At 33.6% G+C, this 22,947-nt stretch overlaps 1 protein-coding gene across 3 annotated transcripts; it reads right to left on the bottom strand.

Annotated features, from left to right (window-relative positions):
• Positions 1 to 492: 492 nt before the first annotated feature.
• On the bottom strand, positions 493 to 15,797 carry LOC145593527 (uncharacterized). Of its 3 annotated transcripts, none has more exons than XM_081649780.1 (11): positions 15,587 to 15,797; positions 13,734 to 13,827; positions 11,349 to 12,053; positions 11,157 to 11,254; positions 10,485 to 10,676; positions 9,450 to 10,386; positions 7,164 to 7,652; positions 6,687 to 6,994; positions 4,237 to 4,335; positions 3,996 to 4,163; positions 493 to 2,564 (listed from the first exon to the last, which is right to left on the bottom strand). In XM_081649780.1, exons 1-11 carry the CDS (start codon positions 15,716 to 15,718, stop codon positions 798 to 800), a joined length of 4,989 nt encoding a protein of 1,662 aa, XP_081505906.1. In that variant the 5' UTR covers positions 15,719 to 15,797; the 3' UTR covers positions 493 to 797. The 3 variants fall into 3 exon arrangements, with proteins under 3 accessions (XP_081505906.1, XP_081505907.1, XP_081505908.1); XM_081649781.1 differs by having other exon boundaries at positions 3,996 to 4,148; XM_081649782.1 differs by having other exon boundaries at positions 15,626 to 15,797.
• Positions 15,798 to 22,947: the final 7,150 nt, after the last annotated feature.

The raw sequence follows: 22,947 nt of genomic DNA, 5'->3' as shown, positions 1-22,947 counted from the left end.
AAGTTCAGATTTAGCAATCGGTGGAGGCTCCAGAGCGTTCCTTTCTTCCTCTGCTCTTCACTCGAAGTTATAAGCTTTTCTGATCGACGTGGTTTTAGGCGCTTGTTGATTTACACGGATTGCTCAACTTTATTATCTTTTTTCCAGGATAGAGGAGGTAGGGATATTTCTTGCCTCTGGCTGATTTAGGATATTAAGGATGCCATTCAAAGATTTTCAGCTTGTGAACTTCAGAAAGTCCCTAGTCAGTGGGTAGCTCCAACTCATTGGTTGGCTATTCAGGGTCATCGTCGACATTTTTTGTTTTGGTCCGTTTAAGTTGTATTTGGATTCTATGTTTTCCTTTATTTTTAGCCCGTCTTGTCAAACAAAAGCAAAAACAAAAAAAAATAAAAAATAAAAAATAAAAAATAAATTAATAAATATATATATATATATATATATATATATATATATATATATATAAATTCGATGATGAAACTGACAAAGTAATTCCAATACTTAAAATTTTTTTAAAAAAGTACGCAGTATTATTTACAATGATCTGTTCTAAGCTAAGCCAAAATATCCTCAGTTACTGAAGAGGACTTACACTTTTCCTGTTCCTGTGTATAACTGTAACTTTCTCTGCCTGTTGACATCTCTACACTGCCAAAATCATTTACAACGTTCTATTCCTTCTATACATGTTTCAACATGCCTAAATTACCCAGCAAAAAAATATGTAGCTTAAGAAGAAGTTCAAAAGTTTCAATCGTTGGGTCAATGCGCTGCTTCCTATACGATGTGAAGTGATACTAAACTTCTAACCCCTTCTCTCTAGCTGCTTCAACAATAGACTTCTTTTTGGCCCCGGCTGACTGATTAGAAAACGACTTCCACAATTTGATAGAAAATGGAAAAACTAATAAGGCTCTCTGATGGAAGCTATCTAAGATTTCACGCACACTTGTTAGCTTACCCAGCAAAGCTGCAGCTTCCACCCACACATGCTCTGGTGGGAATGGGATGGAATGATATATGGTGTTGACCAGTAATGAGCTTGCCCAGAACAATATACTGGCAGATTTAGAATCGCTAGAATCAAAATCTCTGCAGACCATCTTACAAACAGAGATCACAAGCTGACAATTGGCAGGTGAAACTTCAACAATTGCTTCAACAAAGTCCACCATATCTTTTAGCTGGTCAAATTTTGGAGGCAATAGAGATGAACCAAACCAAATCTCAAGAACTGAATTGACCAAGAAAGAATCAGATGAAATGGGACTCAGCATGTTATGAACAAGTTGCCTTGTTCTAGGTTTTCGGATATCTTGAATGAATTTTCTGGTCAATGGTTCCAAGACAGGAATAGCCCGGGCATGAATGATATAACCCTTCAGAATGTCTATCAATCCACGATTAGATACATCCTTCGTCAACTGAGATCCATAATGGAACAAAAATGCTGCATGCTCCTTGACGCAGTGCCTTAAAACTTCACCATTAGCAGCCTTCAGAGCTTTGTCAACTGCCCCGTGAGCTTCAAGTACATCATTCTGGAATAATTTATAAAGAGACAGATTAAGAAGCCCAAATACAATATCCATATTGTTATAATTGGACATAGTACTCAAATTGGATTCCAATTGAGGATCTGCCGATACACTCTTACTGTCATCATTCTCACCATCAACTGATCGATTATGAAGCAGCAGAGGCACCCCAGCTGACTGAAACCATTGGTCCATGATTACTTTTGCCCTATCAGGTCTGCCTTTCTCAAGTGCATACTCAACATATTGATTCCAGACACACTGACTTCCAGAAACATTTTTAGGCCAACTGCTTACAGTTTTCTCAAATTCTTCAAGTTTTGCACTTTCGTCACCAAAATCATGAGCTCTTGCCGAAATTAAATTGAATTCTAAGCATGAAAAATTAAGGTTTTTGTACTTTCCTATAATTGCTTTACAACTTTCCACACCATCTATAGCTTCCATAAGCTTAATATGGTTAATTGCCAATAGATGAGCTGATTTAAGAGTGTTGCTCTCAAGAGATTCGCTGTCTATATTCAGTCCTACTGAATCAATAGCCACCTCCATTAGCCTAGACACAAGCTGCTTTTCTCCAACCGTTAAATGGACAGATGGCCACTCTACCAAAGATATATCTTTCTCAAATTCAAACTGCTGCACCAGTGAATCAGGCAGTTTCCTGTAGATCACTAAGTACACACAACAAACCCAGAAGATACATTTGTCAGATATTGTTAAGCATTGAAGAATATCAGAAAGCAAAAGAGAATGAGACTCATCAGAATCTCCATCAGTGTGAACAAGTCTTTCGATCCTCCAAACTGCCTTTGCCAAATTCCCAGATACACAAAAACAGTATAACATCTGCAAAAACAGGTCTAGGATGGTAGCACTTCTATGCTTCCACTGATCATTACTGATGGCTGAATAGTGGCACAGCCTGTTGAGTGCTTTTTCATAAGCAGAAAATCGCTCAACTAGTTGTCCACGACTGTTGATATACAAGAGCCACAACTCATATGATGCCTCACAGTGCTTGACCTGCAGATCCCACATGAGAGAGAAAACAGGATTATAGCTAAAAAGTAGCTCCCAATTAGATTGCAGAATTAACAGATCATAAAATCCTATAACTGAAAAACACCAATTGATGAACGGGTGCGATTACAGGAAATCGTATGGAGTATGGACCTGAGTTAATCACACTTTAAAACCATCTAGTGCAGCACTCTGCAGAATAACAGAGAAAGTGCTGCAAACATTACAGATTCACAATCCCCATTTTATCATTTATAAAAAAATATTTGACATTCAGGGTATATATACATAATAATTTGGAATTTCGACAAGGTATTGGAAAATATGCACAATTTGCAACGTATCTCCAAATACCCTCCCTTTTCCAGTTGCTTTCTTGAGGGTATTCTTGACAAATTGATGCTAGATAAGTTCATATGTGCATATCAATCAATCAATTAATCAATCAAAGCCTTAATCCCATAAGTAGGGTCGGCTACATGAACCAATTTTTAGAGTTCAAATGTGCATAATTGCAACTAAATTCCACACACAAACACACCCCTTCCCAGTTGTCTTTCTTGATGGTACTCTATAAAATTTTAATCTAGTTAAGTTTCACATAAGGAAAAACCAATGGATGATAAGTTTAAATCACTTTAGAAAAGTAATTCTATTTAGATAACCTCAAATGCCTCAAGTAGCTGTTTTTCTCTACTATATTCTGTCTCTTGTGCAAGGATGTGCAAGTTTGAAAAAATGGACAAAAGAGACTCTAAAAGAAACAGTCTAACTCTCTTGTGTAGTTGTATACATACAGAGCCACAAATATATATTTCAGGAAAGAAGAGGGAACCCCCTCCCCATGATATTGTACATCTGATTGTACCTTATATCAATGTTACCTTTTTCCCTATCCATATATGTTTACAAGGATTACGATGACTCCCATAATGCCGCAGAATCAGCTATATACCATTCATCACATAATCGCGTATATAATGTTTTTAACAACCACTATAGAGGTTAAATATGTCTACAACTTATTAAAACAGAAGGATCATCATTAGTAGACTTTACGGAGCAACATGCAGGTCAAAAGTCAATACTAGCACATTTCAATTTAGTGCATGTTTGAATTAATCTAGGAAAAGGATATAAGGGGAAGGTTAATCTTAACCTTATTAGTTGTTTTGTAAACTTAAGGAAAGGAACTACTTCTAACAAATTGAGGGTTGAGGAGGGAAACATTTATGTTACCATAGGGTTGGGAAGGGTAACATACAAATGGTAATGGTTACCCTTAGGAAATGGAGTGTATTGCTCTATCTCTTATACCAAACAATTGGTAATGGAAACTGTAAATAGATTCCAATTCCACCACTTAAAAACACTAAACAAACATGCTCTTAATTTTACATGATGAAGAGGCACCCATTCATAAAAAGGACTTACAGCATGAGAGAAAAGGTCATCTTCTGGAACTGAACTCTTCTTGCTGAACACCCCAACGGAGTACTTTGTAGAGTAAAACAGGAGCAGATAAATGATCCAGATAGGCAAAAATGAAGGATCAGCTTCAAGAGCTCGAGAAAGCACAGAAAGAGCCTGCATATAAGAACACTGCAGATATGCTAATCATGAAAAGAAAGAATTATCAACTAGCTCATTATATTGTAAAGGCTGTGGAAAATACCTTCTTCATACCCTCATTTTTGTTCACCTCCTGACTCAATACAATAAGAGCCATTTCAAGAGATTGGTCATTAACAGCTAAACCATTTCGCAGTGGATTCTAATCAGCATCGAAGTAGAAGTGTGAGGAATACAACCAATAAAGTATTGTTTAGGGGTTATAATTAGTGAAGCAGTAATATAAACATAAATAAATAAAAACCAAAAGTATGATGCTCAAGGTACTTCAAAAGATTTATGAATATTAGTACTTGGCAAACAAGTAATCTAGCCACAACCCAACTTGCAAAAAGCCAACCAAGTAAACATAATTATATGTATACAAAATGCTTTAACTAATGCAAATATTTATTCACTGAACTGAAGGAAGCCAGAATTATCACTGCAGCAAGCAGCTACCAGAAAAGGCAGCAATTCTCGAAAAAGCAGATTTAGAGACAAAACACTGAATCATAAGTTCGTAGCCCTATATATTTACTCGCTAAACAAGTTTCAGATCATGCATATTGATATCTGGTACATGGTAAAAGTCGTATTCCTCAGGGTTAGATTAACAAAATTAATACCTCCTCTGTTTCAATAAAATTGCAACACTTTTACAATGGACTAAATTGCCATTTTGCCACTAATGAGCTTATAGCCGATGATGGAACCAAAAACAGTGTGTATTCCGTTTCTATGAAGGAAGGATAAAAGGAGTAGAAAAGAATATTTTAGTAAATTGTTATTTATTGATTATAGCATTATACTCCCAAGTCCCAACATATTCCAATCAATATACCAAACAAAGCATTAGCAATTTATTTTTGGTTCCCAACCAACAATTTCCAATACAATTCCCACCCTTATGTGCTCCAATTCCAATTCCCACATAATACTATGTTACCCAAAATGTCATTTCACCTCAAGTACCCGTGTTGGATCCTTGACACTCAGACATGGGTAGGACACTTCAACACTTCATTCTACGCCAAAATTATACTCCCTCTATTTCTATTTAATGGACACACTTCCCATTTCATGATTATCAAGAGTTTTATTTAGAGGAAAAAAAAAAAAATTAAATATGAAGATGACGTATAAAAAAATATTATTTGAAAAAGTAAAAGTAGCTGGTCCCTAAAAATAGTAAGTTACAAGTTAGTAAACTAAAAAGAAACAGAGGGAGGAACTTTTACAAAACAGCCGACATACCAATTTCTCTGAAAATGATGACTGAATTTTATTCCTCTTTTAAAGGGTGATACATGAATTTAAGCAAATTGTATTACTGGCTAAATATATGGATGGCTTTGTAGTACAATCCCAAAAGAGTTGGAAGGATACAAGCAAGAGCTCTACTAGCGTTGATTGTTGGAAATTCAAACAGTCGACTTTTAGCAGTTCCACATAATGCAATCACTAAAAATACTTCTTCCGTTTTTTTTTAAGTGACTTTGACCGGCACATAGTTTTAGGTAAAGTAATTGACTTGAATATAAAAAGATATAACTAGGGTAGTTGGGGTATTAGAATATTATAAGAAGATAGTGGGGATAATACTTATTGAAAAATAAGGAATTTAGTGGGTTTGAGTGGGAACCAAGATAGAAGAGACATTAAAATGGTGTAGTTTGCCAAAAATGAAAATGAAACACTTTAAAAAAAAACAACGGCTGCATTTGGTAAGTATAACACTTAATTGTGTCAAAAAAAAAAAAGTATAACACTTAATTAAACGGCGGGAGTAAGAAGGAAAATTAGCAAAATAAAAAAAACGAAAAACTGCAATTTTGCTATGGGGAGCACAATTCCAAATTTAGGGAACAGCATACCATGGTATAACTATCAAGACTTGTGCTGAAGTATAGAGTGCTGCTAGTGACAAAATATTCAGAGACCATTCCACCAAGCAATATATTTAAAGATTTGGATAAATATTTCAAAATAAATCATCAAAAAAACATCTTCATTTTTTTGTTTTTTATTTATTTATTTTGGAATATTAATTCTTGATTTAATACCCTATGTGCTTTTCCCAAATTCTACAATAGAATATTCCCAAATATCGCACCACAAGATAAACTGTATCTTAATGTCAATATGCTGAAATCAATCAATAGTTGAATTCTGACGTGCAATCACCTAGTATGTATTATGCTAAACATCAGATCAATACTTAGGAATACTTGACCAAACTGCAGTTAATAAATATAAAAGGGCAAGCCGAGAAGGAAAAAAAAATAAAGGAAAAGAAAAGAATTCAAAATACTAAAAGGTCGTTCCTCAATCAGCCAAAATTTAAGTTACGCCTAAGTTAAAAATAAAAAAATAAAAAAATAAAAAAAAAATAAGAGAGGGTTGACTGTAAAATTTACTATGTAGACACATAATAACATAGACAAATTGGTTATGCTACGCAAAGATAGAAGTGATAATTAAAGATAAATGAAAAGGATGAAGTGAACAAACCCCAGAGCCATTTCTACTTTGAAAATACAACGAATGCCCACTGCCACCATAAGAATCAACACAACCATCATTGCCATGCAAGCAAGGTTCATCCGAAGGAAGGTGTTTTGTGAGGGAGCTTGAAACAGCCAAAGATTGGCTGAAACTATATTTCCCAGATGACCCAAAATCACGATTTTTATGAGAAGCATGGGAGTCATCCTTCAAATTATCCAAGCATACTAGATATTTTGGAGGGGTCAAGACACAAGAAAATTCTGTCTGGTCCACAGGGTTCTGACTATTTGATGCCCGGGCAGACTGATGATCTACAAAAGAGGCGAAAATCATAACCTTCTCAAAATCAAGGTTTAATGTGCAAATTTTATCAACTTTATGTCAAAAAAAATAATTAAATAAAATAAGGCATACATACATACATACACACAAACTGACAAACACACACACACACACACACACACACATATGCATACATACCATCACTATCAGAATAATCTTTTGCATGCTGCCAAGGGCATTCATCATTGTTGCATCTTCCTCGAAGTTCATACATACACAAAGGCCAAAAAGGATCAATCACCGACTTGCTGGTATAAGAGTCAATCTTACCAAAGCCCACACATTTTACAAGCTGCTCAGCAGAGCTTGTCATCTCCAAGCATAACTTATCTTGATTTTGTCTGAAGAGGAAGTTATGTTTAGTGAGTGTATCAAGGTTTCCATAGTAACGTTCTTTACTCTGCATACTACCCAAAATTGCTGGACAGGCAGCCTTCATTGTACTCCTGAATGTAAAGGATGACGGAATCATAGATGTTGATGCAATATCCACAGAAAGAAAACTACATTCCTCAGGATTAAAACTACGAGCAGGAGAGTCACTTAAGCAATGCTCTTCAACAACTTGCTGGTTTTGAGTGTTTGGCAAAGTCTTAGGTATGCTGTCTTTGGGCTGCTGGGGACTATCTGCATCATTAACAACCAGCAACCTACTTTCAGTATAGCTTTGAATACAGTTTCCATTAGATTTTTGCAACAAATTGTACAACTATAATTCTGCTCATTACAGTTGCAATGCTGATTTCTTTTACTAGAAAAAAACAAAACTCATATAACCAACCACAAAAACCAGCCTGGCTGGACCACACCTAGGAACCCACTACTAAACATAACAAGTAAGAGGCACATTTCCAAGAACTCAGACAGTGGCACCATAAAGTGACATCGATCAGATTATTAATATTACGATAAAAACCACTACCATAAAGCCAATAGATCAAAGCAGAAGGCTCATTCAATCACATTTAAAGCAAACATAAACATTTTATTTATTTATTTTTTTTTTTAAAAAAAGGCATTACCCTCTCATTAGCATTTGTATTGCCCAACATTAAATCCCCACTTGTGAATCTTAACCACAAACACCAAAGAAGTACAAGGACGCATTCTATTAAGGAACTTCTCAGTTCCCCTAACCTCCAATGTGGATCTTACCTTTAAAGGAGTTTGAGAAATTTAAGATAACACCGCTTTATCCTTGACCAGTGTCACCTAATTCTCCCCAACCCCCCGCAAAGAGAGATCCAAAAAAGGAGAATTACAATAGCAATTTGGTAATCTTGGCTCAATCTAACATACTAGGTAGCAAATTGTTCCCATACCGAATGTCATACTAGCAAATTAGGCAAACAGTCCTTGACCCATATATAAATCTAAAGTCACAAAAATGAAAATGTTTTCAAAAATAGAAACAGTTAAATGGAACTTCAGTTGGTCAAAAATATTGAAATAAATCTCTTAAGGTACTTATCAAAATACAAAGAACTACGTTTAATCTAACTAAAAATGCTTTGGGTATTGTAAAATGGCATAAAATATTGCAGTAATAATACTATAAATGATCTGCAATTCTAAATTAATAATATAGAATGCCAAGTATTTAACGTCATTAATATTCTAGGATGACTTATATGTTGGATCTAAAATTTATGGGTAAAACAATCAACATTTTAAATTGGAGGGAGCAAGTACAAATTTACTATTAATATACACTTGCAAGATAGCAATTTTTAACACAATTCTCTAATATAACAGGCAATATGAATATGATGTTAAGTACGAGAAATCAGTGGATGAAAGAGGGTTCCGAAGGTGCCAGTCTGTAGTAAAATTTGAAAAACATCTGTCCACATAAATAACAGCAGAAAGGCAGAAATTCGTGTGAATCCAAATTCCAAACTACAGGTGGGCTTTGGAGGGTTCATGAGATAGCCATAGCAAGCAAAAAGATCTTCTTCAAAAAGATATTCAAGAAACATAAAAATAAACACAAATATAAAACAGATTAACAGCCCACTCAGATAATAGAAACACAGCCCACTCGGATGAGAGAAATAAATGGCTTTTTCACAGCAACACTAAGAAGAGAATGGTAGTTGAAACAGTTATATGATTTCTTATCTAAGACTAACTAAACCAGTCTCCAGCAGCATGTACAAATTTACAGCAGGTACTGTGCTAAAGTGCTGGGCAATGTAAACACTCGATAATAATTCTTATGAGGTTGAGATAGAGAGAGAAGAACACTTTGTCACTAACTAGCAACATAAAAACAGACATGGAAATAAATAAATTCAGAACATCAAGGAAAACAATACACCTGAGACTTATTAATACGGCATTAGCAATTAAGCATCACTTTTTCAATGCAAGTAAAGATGAGAGTAAGTCTAAAGCTTCTAACTAAACAGTCAGTAGCAGTACCATTAGGATCAGAAACTGAAACACTCTGCACTATAATCTGAGTCTTGACACCAACGCCTTCCTCTGCAGCCCTATCCACCACTGATTCACTGTTATCACCAATGCTGTTACGCTTTAAAGAACTCACCCCAAGCCGTGAAATCAATTTGGATCTCAGATATTCTTCAAGAAATAATGGATCCTGAGAACCATCTGTTGAGAAGCCAGCAGTGGAGTCCACATCTGTATCCTTCTCATTTTCTTTAGAATCTTCCTTTGATCTTAGAATTGTTGCATTGGTATGGAGAGATCTATTGTCCAGAGGAAAGGTCTCACAATCATCATCTGGGGACATGTTGAGATCAACCGATGGTGAGCGAATACCATTGGAATCAATATTATTTCCACGAACAAGATCAGATGTGCTAGCATCAGGTTCACTGCATGCTTCAGATCCTATGTTGTGTCCATCCTCATTTGCAGAATATCTATTGTGTGCATCACCATCTGCACTTTGGACTGTTGAATTATAACCTAATCTGTTAGCAGCTTCAAACTCATCTAGCTGATGGCTTGATGGAATTAAATCCAAATTAACTTCAGATATATTATTTGCCAAATTCCATTTTTCTTCAGCTTCATTACGTTGCCTCGAAGAGTATAATAAACTTGAATCTTCCATCAGACAAGAACGAAGCTGGGCAGAATATAGTTCCCTTTTGCGATAAAGATAAGTGCAATGGGCATTAGCTTCAAGTAATGCTCTCTGGGCTCTACGATAAGCATTAAGAGCATTTCTTTCTTCAACTTCACATTTCCACCTGTGCTCTTGTGCTTCTTCCAGCTCCTTATCATGTAATTCCTCCAGTTCGAACATAGACTGTAGATCCAAATCACCACTTCTGAAGGCTTGAGACCTCCCCAGACGGAGTGAGAGATTAGAGTTGTCAATAGGCACCTTTCAAAAAGACAGTTAAAGTATGATCAGACAGAAGCAAACAAGAAAAAATATACAAGAATAAGTCCCAAAAATACTGTTTTTTCACAGGCTCATACGTCAGGGGTCTCAAACTTGCTATTTGATACTTGTAGAGAGAGCGCCTGCAAGCTACCATCAGAAGTAGACTTCACTTTCTTGAGAGCAGATGTAGCATCACAATTATCATTGACCTTGTTCTTATTGCTTTCTTGTATATCTTGGTTTGGGGCAGATCTTGACGGCTGATTCTTACTTGTACCACCTGGATGCTTTGACATCTCAAATACAACATTAGAACATTTAATGAGAGGAACAGAGAGCATTCTGAGAAAGAAAAAAAAAGACATATGACGTGTGCGCGTGTATACAAATATATCTCCATCCTATTTTTCTCGACAATGTAAACGGTGGCTGTCTCAACTTTTCAGCCACTAAAAAAAGATAGTGAAAAGGAGGAGGTTTTTGGTTAAATATTATAGGTGATTGGCCACGACCGCCATCTTGTGCATGGTTTTCTCATTTTAGACAATCCCTATTTACTAATTATGGATTTTTAGATCAGAGCAGCAGGCTCATCAGCATGTACTTGAGAAAATCTTGCAAAACTAATCAAGCAATATTATGTACTGACTACTTTAGCTAAACATCTAACTGTAAGAACAAGCCATACTTCTCAGTTCTCACAAAGACATCATAGATAGGTCTACGAAGATAATGACATTCATATTATTAAATCATGTCCAACTTACTGGTCTTTCTAGAGGGTCAGTTGCATTCATCAACGATGTATTTTGCTTTGGCAAAGAAATCCAGTCTGACAAGCTACAACTAACAGTCACACCCGGAGCTGCAAAGAGATCACCACATAGTATTAAAAAAATATATAATATATATAAACCATAAGCAAAAGCAAATTTTAAAAGATATATTGGGGGGCTAACCATCTGTTTTTAAGCGTTTTCTATCAGGTTGTGTCGGTAAATTGTCAGGTACTGATTTGCATTTCCTTGAGGCTTTTCTTTGGCTCGAGGTATTGGTCTCTCTATAAGACTCAGAGACATTTTCCTTATTCTGTTGCACCGATTTAAGCTTTAGTTCATTTTCACGTACTGCAATCTGATGGCGTAGGTCTTCAAGCTTGCTATTGCTCATGTCCAAGTTTTTGCTGCATCCAGAATCCTGGCTTGCTAAGCTTTTTCCTGTAGCATTGGAATTCTTCAGCCAAGATTTCTGCTCAGCTAATGCAGATGAACCACTTTTCACGTTGGATTCATTAATTTTGGTCATCGATGAAATATAAGGGCGACTTGAAGGCGCCTTTCGAAGAATTGCCTTCCCTTCATTTTTTGCAGTCTTGCTGACAGTTTTCATTGTTACATGTGGCAAAGTAGGTGGTCTTCTGTTGCTGTTTAGCACAAGTGGAGGTCTACTACATGATGATGCCTTTCCGCTTCTTTTTTCTTCAACATCACTACCACTATCATCATCATCTGAGAAACTAATCACTAGATTATTATTTGAACCTCGTGCAAGCCATCCAGAATTACTCGGCTTTAATTGAACTTGGTTCTTACTAAATCCTTTACGATAAGGTGTCTGGGCCTGACTGTAAGTGGATCCTCCAGGAGTTCCAGAGGTCAACTTGCCTACCAAAATTCATTTTTGTAAGATTTATCAGACATCAGATGACTTTACAAAAACAAACTAATCAAAAATTCAACTCTAGGAGATAATATCTTAAGTAGGATGAACAAATTGAGCTCTATTGCCACCAACTAATATAAGTACAGATATAACGAGGACATTTAGGTCACAATGAAATTTTACACATCAAAGCCATGATTCACATACATTGCTTTACCCCAACCCCCCTCTCTCTCCCAAGAAAAATCTGCCACATATAGCTGAGCAGCACAGATTTTTAGGGACAATGGTATAACATTGAAAAGGAAACTTCCAGCATTTAACACTTGTAATATTTATACAATTAAGCAGCCAAACATACTAATTCAGTATATTTTTCATTACAATATCTACGTAAATCTTCTGGTTATGAAGCAGCAGAGCCAGTGCCCTTTCTAACCAAGGTTCCAGCAGAAATAGCCTATCTGGTATTCTAGAAACCCCCTAAGTGGAATTTTTGTGATAGTTTGGCAGTGAGTCCAATTTTATAGAAAAAGATATAACATGCAATAAGAACATAATGATCCTCCAAGAGATGCAATTGAACTTAAGCACTTTGGACTCAGGCATGCTTAAGCATCAAATATTGGCATGAGCAACCCAGCATCAACATATACATAAAAGGCAAGGCGGCAAGCACTACCGCACCCAAATATTAATAAAGGCGTGTACTTATCTGCCACAAAACAAGGAAATAAAATAGGTACTTGACATAAAACTCCTAAAGTAATCAAAGCCAACAGACAAGCTTTAAGGCATGATGCGCTGAACAAAATCTTAACAAGCAATTCCTAACAAGAAGAGAAGTATATTCTGATGCCACTAACTTGCTGAAGATAAAAGAAAAAAATAATGCAACACTTAAGGCAAAAGTATCAAACTATTAGAATCGACATTTCAACCAACTGTATCTTCAAAGGACACTTAACAGGAAACTTTAAAAGAGATTACCAACAAACCAAAGACTTTGAAGATTATTTCCAACTACAAAAGCTTCTCTAGGGGATAAAAATAATTTAAAAGTGAATTTGTCTTTGATCAGCTAATCCATGCATTTTCTATTGCAAAACAAAATAATTAACTCAAACAACTGCATATATTCTAAAAGACAAAATGGTTCAAAAAAGAATATGAACAATCACTATCATGCATCCCAAAATGAAACATAAAGTGACACATGAAAATACAAAGCAATTTCAGCAATTTTACGAAAAAAAGTACAACAATTCAGCGCCATGGGTGAGGACAAAATCACATTAGCCAGAGGCTACCAACTTCAAGATCCAATCTTGACCTAGCACGACTGTAACTTGCACATCTCAATGAACTTTGAAATTGCAACTCCTCTAACAATCCAATTAATTTGAACCATTGAGCACTTTGCAGTGTATACTGTTATCTTGGCTTCGTCTTCAAATTCAGTAAATTCATTAAAATGAGCCAATCAACAGTGAACCTCACTCACAATCCCCTTTACAAGTATTATAGAAAGGGTTCAAAAAAAACATGAAGTAGTCTAACCAAGGGCAATACCTCTTCCATTACTGCAACATTTTTTAAATCCCTCTTTTAACCCCAGTATTGTTTCAAGATATTAGGACCCAGTGAAGTTCAAAATTTGTAGCACAACAGGCAAAGCCTACCTGAGTTAACACCCTGCAAAGTTGTTCTCATTGATGATGGTGCATTTGGAGCAGACCCGGATGGAGGCGGTATGACAGAGCCAGTCACAGGACCCTGAAAGACCATACGTAGTAAATCAATTTTTATTGCAGTATAGCCTATATAAAAACTGACACCAGAAAACAAAATCCAAGATCACAAAATTAAACCAATCCAGCCTTGCTAATAGCACAAATTAATCTGGTACACAGAACGGAACAGGGATAGCTCATTCGCATGGAACAGGGAATTCTCGCTTTCAGCAAATTGATTCAGAGAACCCGAGTCTTTTCATCAATAGGTCATGAATCAAAATTAATTAAGTTTTAATAAATTATTACGAAATTACTGACCCAGTTTCCAGTCTCCCTATGAAGTTAATAGGTTAGTCAATAAACTAATTAAATTTCTAAGCTCACTATATCCAAATTTGGAGCGGAGGCATTCATATTAAAATGATGGATCCAATCATTCTTTGAAGTCAATATATCAGTATACAAAAGCATGCCACTAAATACCACAAATATCTGAATACAGCTTTAAATGCATTTAATGACTTTCTAACAGAAAACTGTTATCACACATTATGCCATTATCCGCCACGTGTGACAAAGTTTTCCTTTCCCTATAAATGAAACCTTTCACTTTTAACAGAAAACTGTTTATACAAAATCTCTAGCTCCTTTTAATCATCACTTGCATTTAAGGAACACATGATATATAAGGCGTTAACACTCTACAGTGGGAGCACTAATCCGACACTGAATTAAGTTGTTCAATCATACAATGCTCTCAAAAACAACTAATTTTTGGCCTGCTTATTAGAACCGCTAATCAGACACCAGACCCTCCTCAGAAGGATTCCTCAACATATCAGTAATTTTAGTATAACTACTAATTGATTCATTAAGTTCACTTCATCAAAATTTGGAGTGGAGGCGTTCAAATTTTAGACTGATGGATCCAATTCTTTTAAGTCAATATATCAGTATACAAAAACATGCACCTCAATACCACAAGTATCTGAAAACAGCTTTTAACGCATTTAATGATTTTCTAACAGAAAACTGTTATCACATGCGATGCCATTATCCGCCACGTGTGATTAAAGTTTCCCTTTCCCTATAAATAAAACCTTTCACTTTTAACAGAAAACTGGTTATACAAAAATACAAAATCTTAAGCTCCTTTTTATCATCATTTGCATTTAAGAAACACATGATATATAAGGCGTTAACACTCTATAGTGGGAGCACTAATCCGACCCTAAATTAATTTGTCCAATCATACAATGCTCCCAAAAACCACTAATGTTGCCATGCTTATTAAAACCGCTAGTCAGACACAAGCCCCTCCTCAGAAGCATTCCTCAACATTTCAGTAATTTTAGTATAACCACTCATAGATTAATTAAAGTCCAAGTAAGGTATCGAATTTACGCGTAACATTAGTCGAAAAAAAACTTTCGATGACACTCGATCAAAATACTCCAACTCACTAGACCCTGGCGCCATATCCAAACCCTAGACCACTTCCTCCAAAATACAAAAATATGCACATACCAACATTTTACGAATGAAAAAGCAAGACAAAATAGCGGAAATCAAAAGTTCAACAAATTTAATTACAAAAATCACAATTATAAACGAAAATTCCAGCAACAACAACCGCAAAAGCAAGTGAAGCAGCAAATCGAAGTACAGAAAAAGCACAAAAATCAGCGAAAATCAAAATTGAACAACAAAATGAAATAAATAGAACTAAAATCGAGCAAAAAAATTGAGAATAAGAATAAAGGAAGAAGGAAGTGAAATTTTTCGAGGAGAGAGAATACATCGTCGTCAGATGAAGTGAGCTCTCCTTCTTCTCTGACCTTTGATGGAGGGTGGGTTTGAGGAAGAGCAGACGTTGTTGAAGCAGACGCCATTGATTTAGCTCGGAGTTCATCTTTGCAATTGGCTTGCATTTCTTTGACTCCTCAAATTCTCACTTTCTCTCTCTACAAAAATTCTGTGAATGTGGGTGGGAATTTGGGATATGGCGGTAGATGGGCTGCGATGTCTTAAAACTCAAAAATAGGGAAATGCCAATGTGTGAAATATACTATACTCGTATTCTAATCTTGACGTATGAGTTACTTGTTCTCCGTATGAGTATAGAGTAACTACTAGGTTAGACTCGTGCATCACAATTTGAATATTAAACATTCTACTCGTATATAATTATTTAGAACTAAGGATTAATGAGAGGAGAACAAACATCAAATACTCCTCTCATAGAATGTCACATTTAGGGCTGTACACAATTTAGTCTGGATCGTAACCAAACCAGACCAAATCGTATTTTAGCAGTTTGGTTTGGTTTACGGTTTATAAAATTACGGTTTGGTCTCGATTTTTTTGTAAATAAGGTTTGGTGTGATTTTGCAAAAATTATAAACCAAACCAAACCGTAAACCAATTAACCGTATTTTAATATTTATATAACTTTTAAATAAAAAAAATTATTTATTATATATTAAAAATATTAAAGAATAAATAAAAAAAACCATGAAAAATAGATAAAAAAAAAACTATGCGGTCAATACTATATAATTAATGACGGTTTGGTTTGATTTGGTTTCAATACTAATATGGTTTGGTTTGGTTTGAAAAATTTACTAAACCGTATTTTGCAGTTTGGTTTGGTTTGGTTTGGACTCAAACCGCACCAAATCAAACCATGTTCACCCCCAGTCACATTAATAGCTACATGATATCTTATTAAACACAAAATTATAGTTATTACACTTTTGATAACAATACATATCAATCAAGCATGAAAAAAGAAGAAATTTCTTCTTGGCCCTGTTTGGCAATTGGCTGTTGGAGGTTGGCGGTTGGCTGTTGGCTGTTTTAGTTGGCTGGTTTGACTGGCTGTTTGACTGGAGTTGTAGTGTTTGGTAAATTGGTTGTTGGGTGCTAGTTGTTGTTATAATATCAACACTAATGAACTAATATAGTACTTTAATATTAATTAAAATAATAAATTATTGGTAATAATAATTGTAAATTAATTACTAATTATTTACAATAAGTTTACAATAATTTTATAATAATTAGTTATAATTCAAATTGATTATTGGTTATTAATTAACAATAATTGTATATAAGTTATAAATTGATAATTATCAATAGTAATATACTATAAATTACTAATATTACTCCATTTTAATACTAATTATTAAAAACTAATTATTGAATAATAATAATAATTAATTATTAATTATTAAATACTAATTATTAAATACTAATTATTAATTATTAAATACTAATTATTAATTATTAATTGTTAAGTATTAATTATTAATTATTGATTGTTAATTATTAATTGTTAATTCTTAATTGTTAATTCTTAATTGTTAATTATTAATTGTTAATTATTAATTATTAATTGTAAATTGTAAACTATTAAGTATTAATTGTAAATTATTAATTATTAATTGTAAATTATTAATTATTTAATTGTAAGTTATTAAGTATTAATTGTAAATTATCAATTATTAATTATTAATTATTAATTATTAATTATTAATTATTAGTTATTAGTTATTAGTTATTAGTTATTAGTTATTAGTTATTAGTTATTAATTATTAATTATCAAATAGTAATTAGGAATTATTAATTATTTATTATCAAATAGTAATTAGGAATTATTAATAATTAAATTAATTGTTAATTGTTAATTATTAATTATTAACTATTAACTATTAACTATTAATTACTAATCATCATATATTATGACTAATTATTATTAATCAAAAGTTAATTATGTCAACAAGCCAAAAGCTGCTCCAACTAGCTTTTGGCTTAAAAGCCAGCTTTTCAGCCAGTTAAAAAAGCCACTAACCAAACATGTTTTTTGGCTGTTTGACCAACTTGAAGAAGCCAAAAGCCAGCTGAAAAGCTGGTTTCCAAACACCCCCCCTTGTATATAATTGTATTAAGCAACAAGATATTTTCAAAAGTTTCAATAGGAATAATAAGGAAAATTTGAATATTGTTTCCTTTTGCAAATTAATATGTTCGTGCATTGGCGCTGATGCATTTTAGTTTCTTATTTATTTGCGAGAGAAGGAAATTTTCTCATCGATTGTGAGAGAAATAAATGGCAAAAGTAAATTGGATACAAATGGTTAGCAAAAGAGATATTAAAGAGTGTGGGTTAATGGAGAGAAGACAATCCATCAATAATAATACTAAAAGACATACTACCAATGATACGTGTCATCTCCTCATGTATCCTTAGGTTTTGTTAAAAAAAAAAATTAAGGAAACAAATCATTTAGAAAAATATCCTCCGCTCCAATAATATTGCAACAATGAACTTTTAGCACTATTCATCACTCTTGTTTAACCACACAATATGATTTATGCGTTAAACAAAATATAGTCATGTGGGATCTGTTAGATTCATCTCATAAAATAGTTTCATAATATCAACTTTTTATAATTTCTACTCTTATACAATTATAGATAGCTAACATATAATGCGTAATTTCACCTTTGTTGTATTAATATAACAGAGGAAGTGTATTTTAAGATATTAGAACTCTTGACATGGGTTTGCTCTAATATCAATGTAACAGTACACAAGATGTGGACTGGAATCTCACTCTAAATTCACTAAGAAACAAACAAATTCAATGGAGAAATTGAAGGAATTGTGTCTTCAATAAGTGCAATAACTAGATATATCAAGGATCACTATTATGGAGATAATAAGTTCATTCTCTTGGGTCGTCATCATCTGTTGCTAGACTATGAGCGATGATCTTTGGACTAGTAAAAAAAAAGTCCAAAGCCCGCTAGAATGGATTCTAACAAGGGTATTGGGTTAAGCTCATTAATGGGCCTCATGAGCAATTAACTAATCATGAAAAGGATTGGGCTAATGTAGTTTGATGAGAATTAGGATTTGGGCATTGTCATGGACTCTTATTTAGAGATGAGATCTATAAATTAGAGTCATGCCTAGGGTTGATTAATTAAGTCACAATTAACTTACAGTGAATTGTGAATCAAGGCAACCTAATCCCAAAAGCCCTAATTCCCCCTCAAACTCACGGCACTCTCTTCTTCCCCCCCCCCCCCCCCGACTCACGGCCGGCCACCCCTGGTGGCGCGTGTGGTGATTCGTGGTTGGTTCGTTGTTCATTCTTCTCCGTAGAAGGTCAATTGAAGGGTTCAATTGCAACTAACTAGCATTAGTGGAGGTCTTAATCCGTGCCCGTGGACCAAGTAGAAGAATCATGCTTGGGGTTCTTTGTCTCCCTTGTTCTTGCTCAATCACTTGTGGAATCACGCTTCAAAGGTATAAATTCTTGCTCTTTATGTGTTATGCATGAGATCCTTGGTTTGGTGCTTTATGATTGTGATTCATGTTTATTCCGCAATAGTACCTATAATCTCCTACAGTGGTATCAGTTAGCCTCTTGCATGTACATGTATTGAGTATCAATTCTTTGATAATCCACAATTTAAATTTAATTAGGAGGGAGAATAATTTAATTATGGGTCAATTATTATATTAAATATGATTTAACAATATAGAATCATTAAAAGTTGTTTAATTTGCTCCGAATTAGCCATAAAAAGATCCGAAATTTGCCCTAATATGCTCCAAAATTTCGACCCCCCAAACCTTAATTTCGAAAAATTTCGAAACCCTAACCCTAAATTATGAATTTTGTGTTTTGGTTTTGATTTAATTCATTTACTATGTAATTAATGATTTTCATTTATTGTTTTCATGATAAATTGTGAATTTTTCATGATCAAATTATTAAATTTAAGAGTTAAATTGAATTGGGGATTAAAATTCATGAAGAACCCTAATTTTGAGATTAAATATGATTTTAATTTAAAATTAAAAGGACCACATTAAGTTAATTAAATATTAACAAAAGTGTTTTGTTTTAATTAAAATCAATAAAAAAAAGGGTTTTTGGGTATGGCAGCCGCGGCTGGGTGGCGCTGCCACGGCGACTGCCACACCAAGTGGTCCAGGAGGGAGGGCGGGGCTGGGCAGGGAACTCGAACAGCGTGATAGCAGTGCTGCAAAAGTGTTGCGTGTGCTGCTGCTACTGCCCTTGCACTTACCGCAAGGTGTACGGCCACCGTGGCTGGCTTTGGCTGGCCACACCACGGTGGCTGGAGCAAGTATTTCAAAAAAAAAATTATTTTATTTATTTTTGGATAAAATCAGGATTTCAAAATTTTAAATTAGTTTTGATTTTGAAAAGATAATTACCAAGATTAAAGTTGTTAAATTTATTAAGTTTGGATTATTAAGGAGCAAAAGATTCTATTTGGATAATAATTGATTAAATAATGTGATTATCCCATAATTATTTTAGGATATTAATTGATTTAAAATATTTGGTTTGCTAGTAATTAGGATAGAATCTCCTAAATTAGTTTGGATAATCGTGAAAAATAAATATGATTTATCTTCCATAATTAAAATAAGATTTGATTCTATCTCATACCTAAATTACAATATATGATATTTTATGGTTGGTGTAGGGAATATTTCAAGCATTAATCCCAAGCTTGAACCCCCTGCGATCATACACTAAAGTATGGTGGCGTCCAAAGGGAAAGAAAGGAGAGCAAACGAGTCGCCAACAAGTTTTAGGAACTTGTAAACCGTTTACGAGGTGAAGGTTACACCCCTTAACGATCCATGAGATCGTCAACTCCAAAAGGTCTTGAACCAAATAGGGTTCGGGAATGAGAGTACAAATCCAATCTACAAAAGAAAGGACTCGCCCTATAAAATGTGCCTCTATTTTATTTTACTCGTATTCTAAGCATGCTTTCTACATTAGAATAAAATAGGGAATTAGGTAATTACTTACTTCGAAGCCTCGTACCTCTTTCGAATAACAAAATACACGTGTTAGTAAACTTCAATGAAAATAATAAAATAAAATAATTAAATTAAATAATTGAAAGAAAGAGTTAAAAAGTTTAGACTGGATTTGGGACCAAACCGTCTGAAGGCGTAAACCTTTCATGTCTAGGGCGAAGGCAACTTCGAACTTGGCTAGGTGTTTCTAGATCTTATGAGTGCGGTATGGTGTTTGTAAAAGCTAGCTAGAAAGAGAGAGAGAAAGAAAGCTATATTGCTCAAGAGAGAAGAGCGAGAATTAGGTGATTGTGAATTGTAGATCGTAGATGATTGAAAATGGAGGTCTAAGGACCCTATTTATAGGAAAATAGTCTGGAAATCAATTGAAAAATAATCAGAATTGAAAAGGAATAAAACTCCACGTTGTCGCCAGGAATTCAACCTGTTGCCAGACGACAAGACTGTCGCCTGGCGACAAGGCTTGTCGTTTTGCGACAGCTTAGATTTTTCACACGTTTTCAACACGGAGTCCACTTTTCAATAAAATTGAATCGTAAAGTCCGTACGAAGGATAAAATCATAATTTTATATAAAACATTACTTTATTCCAAATAAAACTCGTATACATAATTATCAATCCTAATTCCACTAGGATATGAAAAGAACTTTCTAGAAGCTCTAGAAGACTATAATCCATCCTAATAGCTTTAGGAATAATAATAGTAGGCCCTACTCTAGATCATTGGGCCATATGTAAAGATAAAACCGGGCCCAGATTAGTATTTTGGCCATAACTTCCTCATCATTCATACAAATTTTTACCTAGACTCTACGGCAGGGAAAACTGCCTGCACCCACCATCCCTCCGCGCGTGCCCCGCCCCCACCCCTTTTCATTTATGAATTTTCTGTAAATTTTTATAATATATTCATTTCTATATTGGTAAATGTTCATTCATAAATCATTAGATGTTCATTTTTATAATAAGGAGTTTTTGTTCAAACTAATACGAAGTACATTTTATGAGTTGCATTTTAAGAATTTTTTTATCAATAAAAATGAGAGCAAATTTATTTATTTATATGGATTGCTGCGTTTAAATCATTTTTATTATTAGAAGTATTGCATCATCCAATGTACATTTTTGTTTATTCGTTTTTCAACATATGTTCATTTTTGTATCATTAAATGTTCATTTCAAGAGCTATGTGTAAGTTTTATAGTAAGATGTATAAAAATACATACGTCTTAGAATTGTATTTATATAAATAAAGAGTTGTTAAATATAAATTTCCAATATAAAATAAATTCAATTTAATTACAATAATAATGCATTTCCATACAGCTATACTATTACATGTAATTGTTTTATAAACATGAAAGTGAACATTTTCATCATCCAATGTTCATTTATGTTTAATATTTGTTTTTAGTAGTTAACTATAGGTTTATTGTAGTTGTATTTGAATATAAATGTTGTACACGTGAATTTCAATGATTTTTATTCTTTTAAAGACGCTCATACATATTTTAACTAGTGAACATTTTTTAAAATTTGTTATTTTGTCTATTTATAATAATATTCATTTATATATATATATATATATATATATATATATATATATATATATATATATATATATATATATATATATATTTGTGTTTATGGGATTATAAGTTGTACATGTGACTTTTATTGATTGTCAATGTTTTGTAGTTTCATAAATAATGTTCAGTTATGTAACTATAGATGATCATATATATTTTTACATATGGTAATTTAACTGTAATTGATCAAATGCATTATTATGACTGACCATTATTGCTATTATATGTGTTCATTTGTTACATGTTTAATTATCTATTAACATGTGAATGATTGTATACTAATATACAAATGAACATCTATCAAAATATAAAAGAAAATTTATTAAATAAAAAACCCACTACGAACTAGTTTAATTAATGCTTACTTTTCTCAAGATTTTTTATGTTCTTCTCTAAAACTATTTCCTTCGTACTGCAATAAAAATGAACATTCATCAAACACCTTTGATGTTCTAATAATCGTATGTTAATATGTGAAATTTTGAATGATCATGTATTATTATGTGATTGAACATTTACCAAAATAAAAACGAACATTCATCAAAATAATTCTCCACTTCAAACTATGAAAAAATGAACATTATTACACGAATGACTATAAATTATTAAATACATATGAATTGAACGAGCATTTGTATTAATTAAATGAGAGTTTTTCGAAAAAAAAACATGTAAATGATAGTATACTAATG

This window comes from Chenopodium album, chromosome 19 (genome assembly GCF_948465745.1).
Source record: "Chenopodium album chromosome 19, dcCheAlbu1.1, whole genome shotgun sequence".
Taxonomy (NCBI): domain Eukaryota; kingdom Viridiplantae; phylum Streptophyta; class Magnoliopsida; order Caryophyllales; family Amaranthaceae; genus Chenopodium; species Chenopodium album.
The sequence above is the reverse complement of the archived record's forward strand: the minus strand, read 5'-3'. Positions and strand labels throughout refer to the sequence as shown.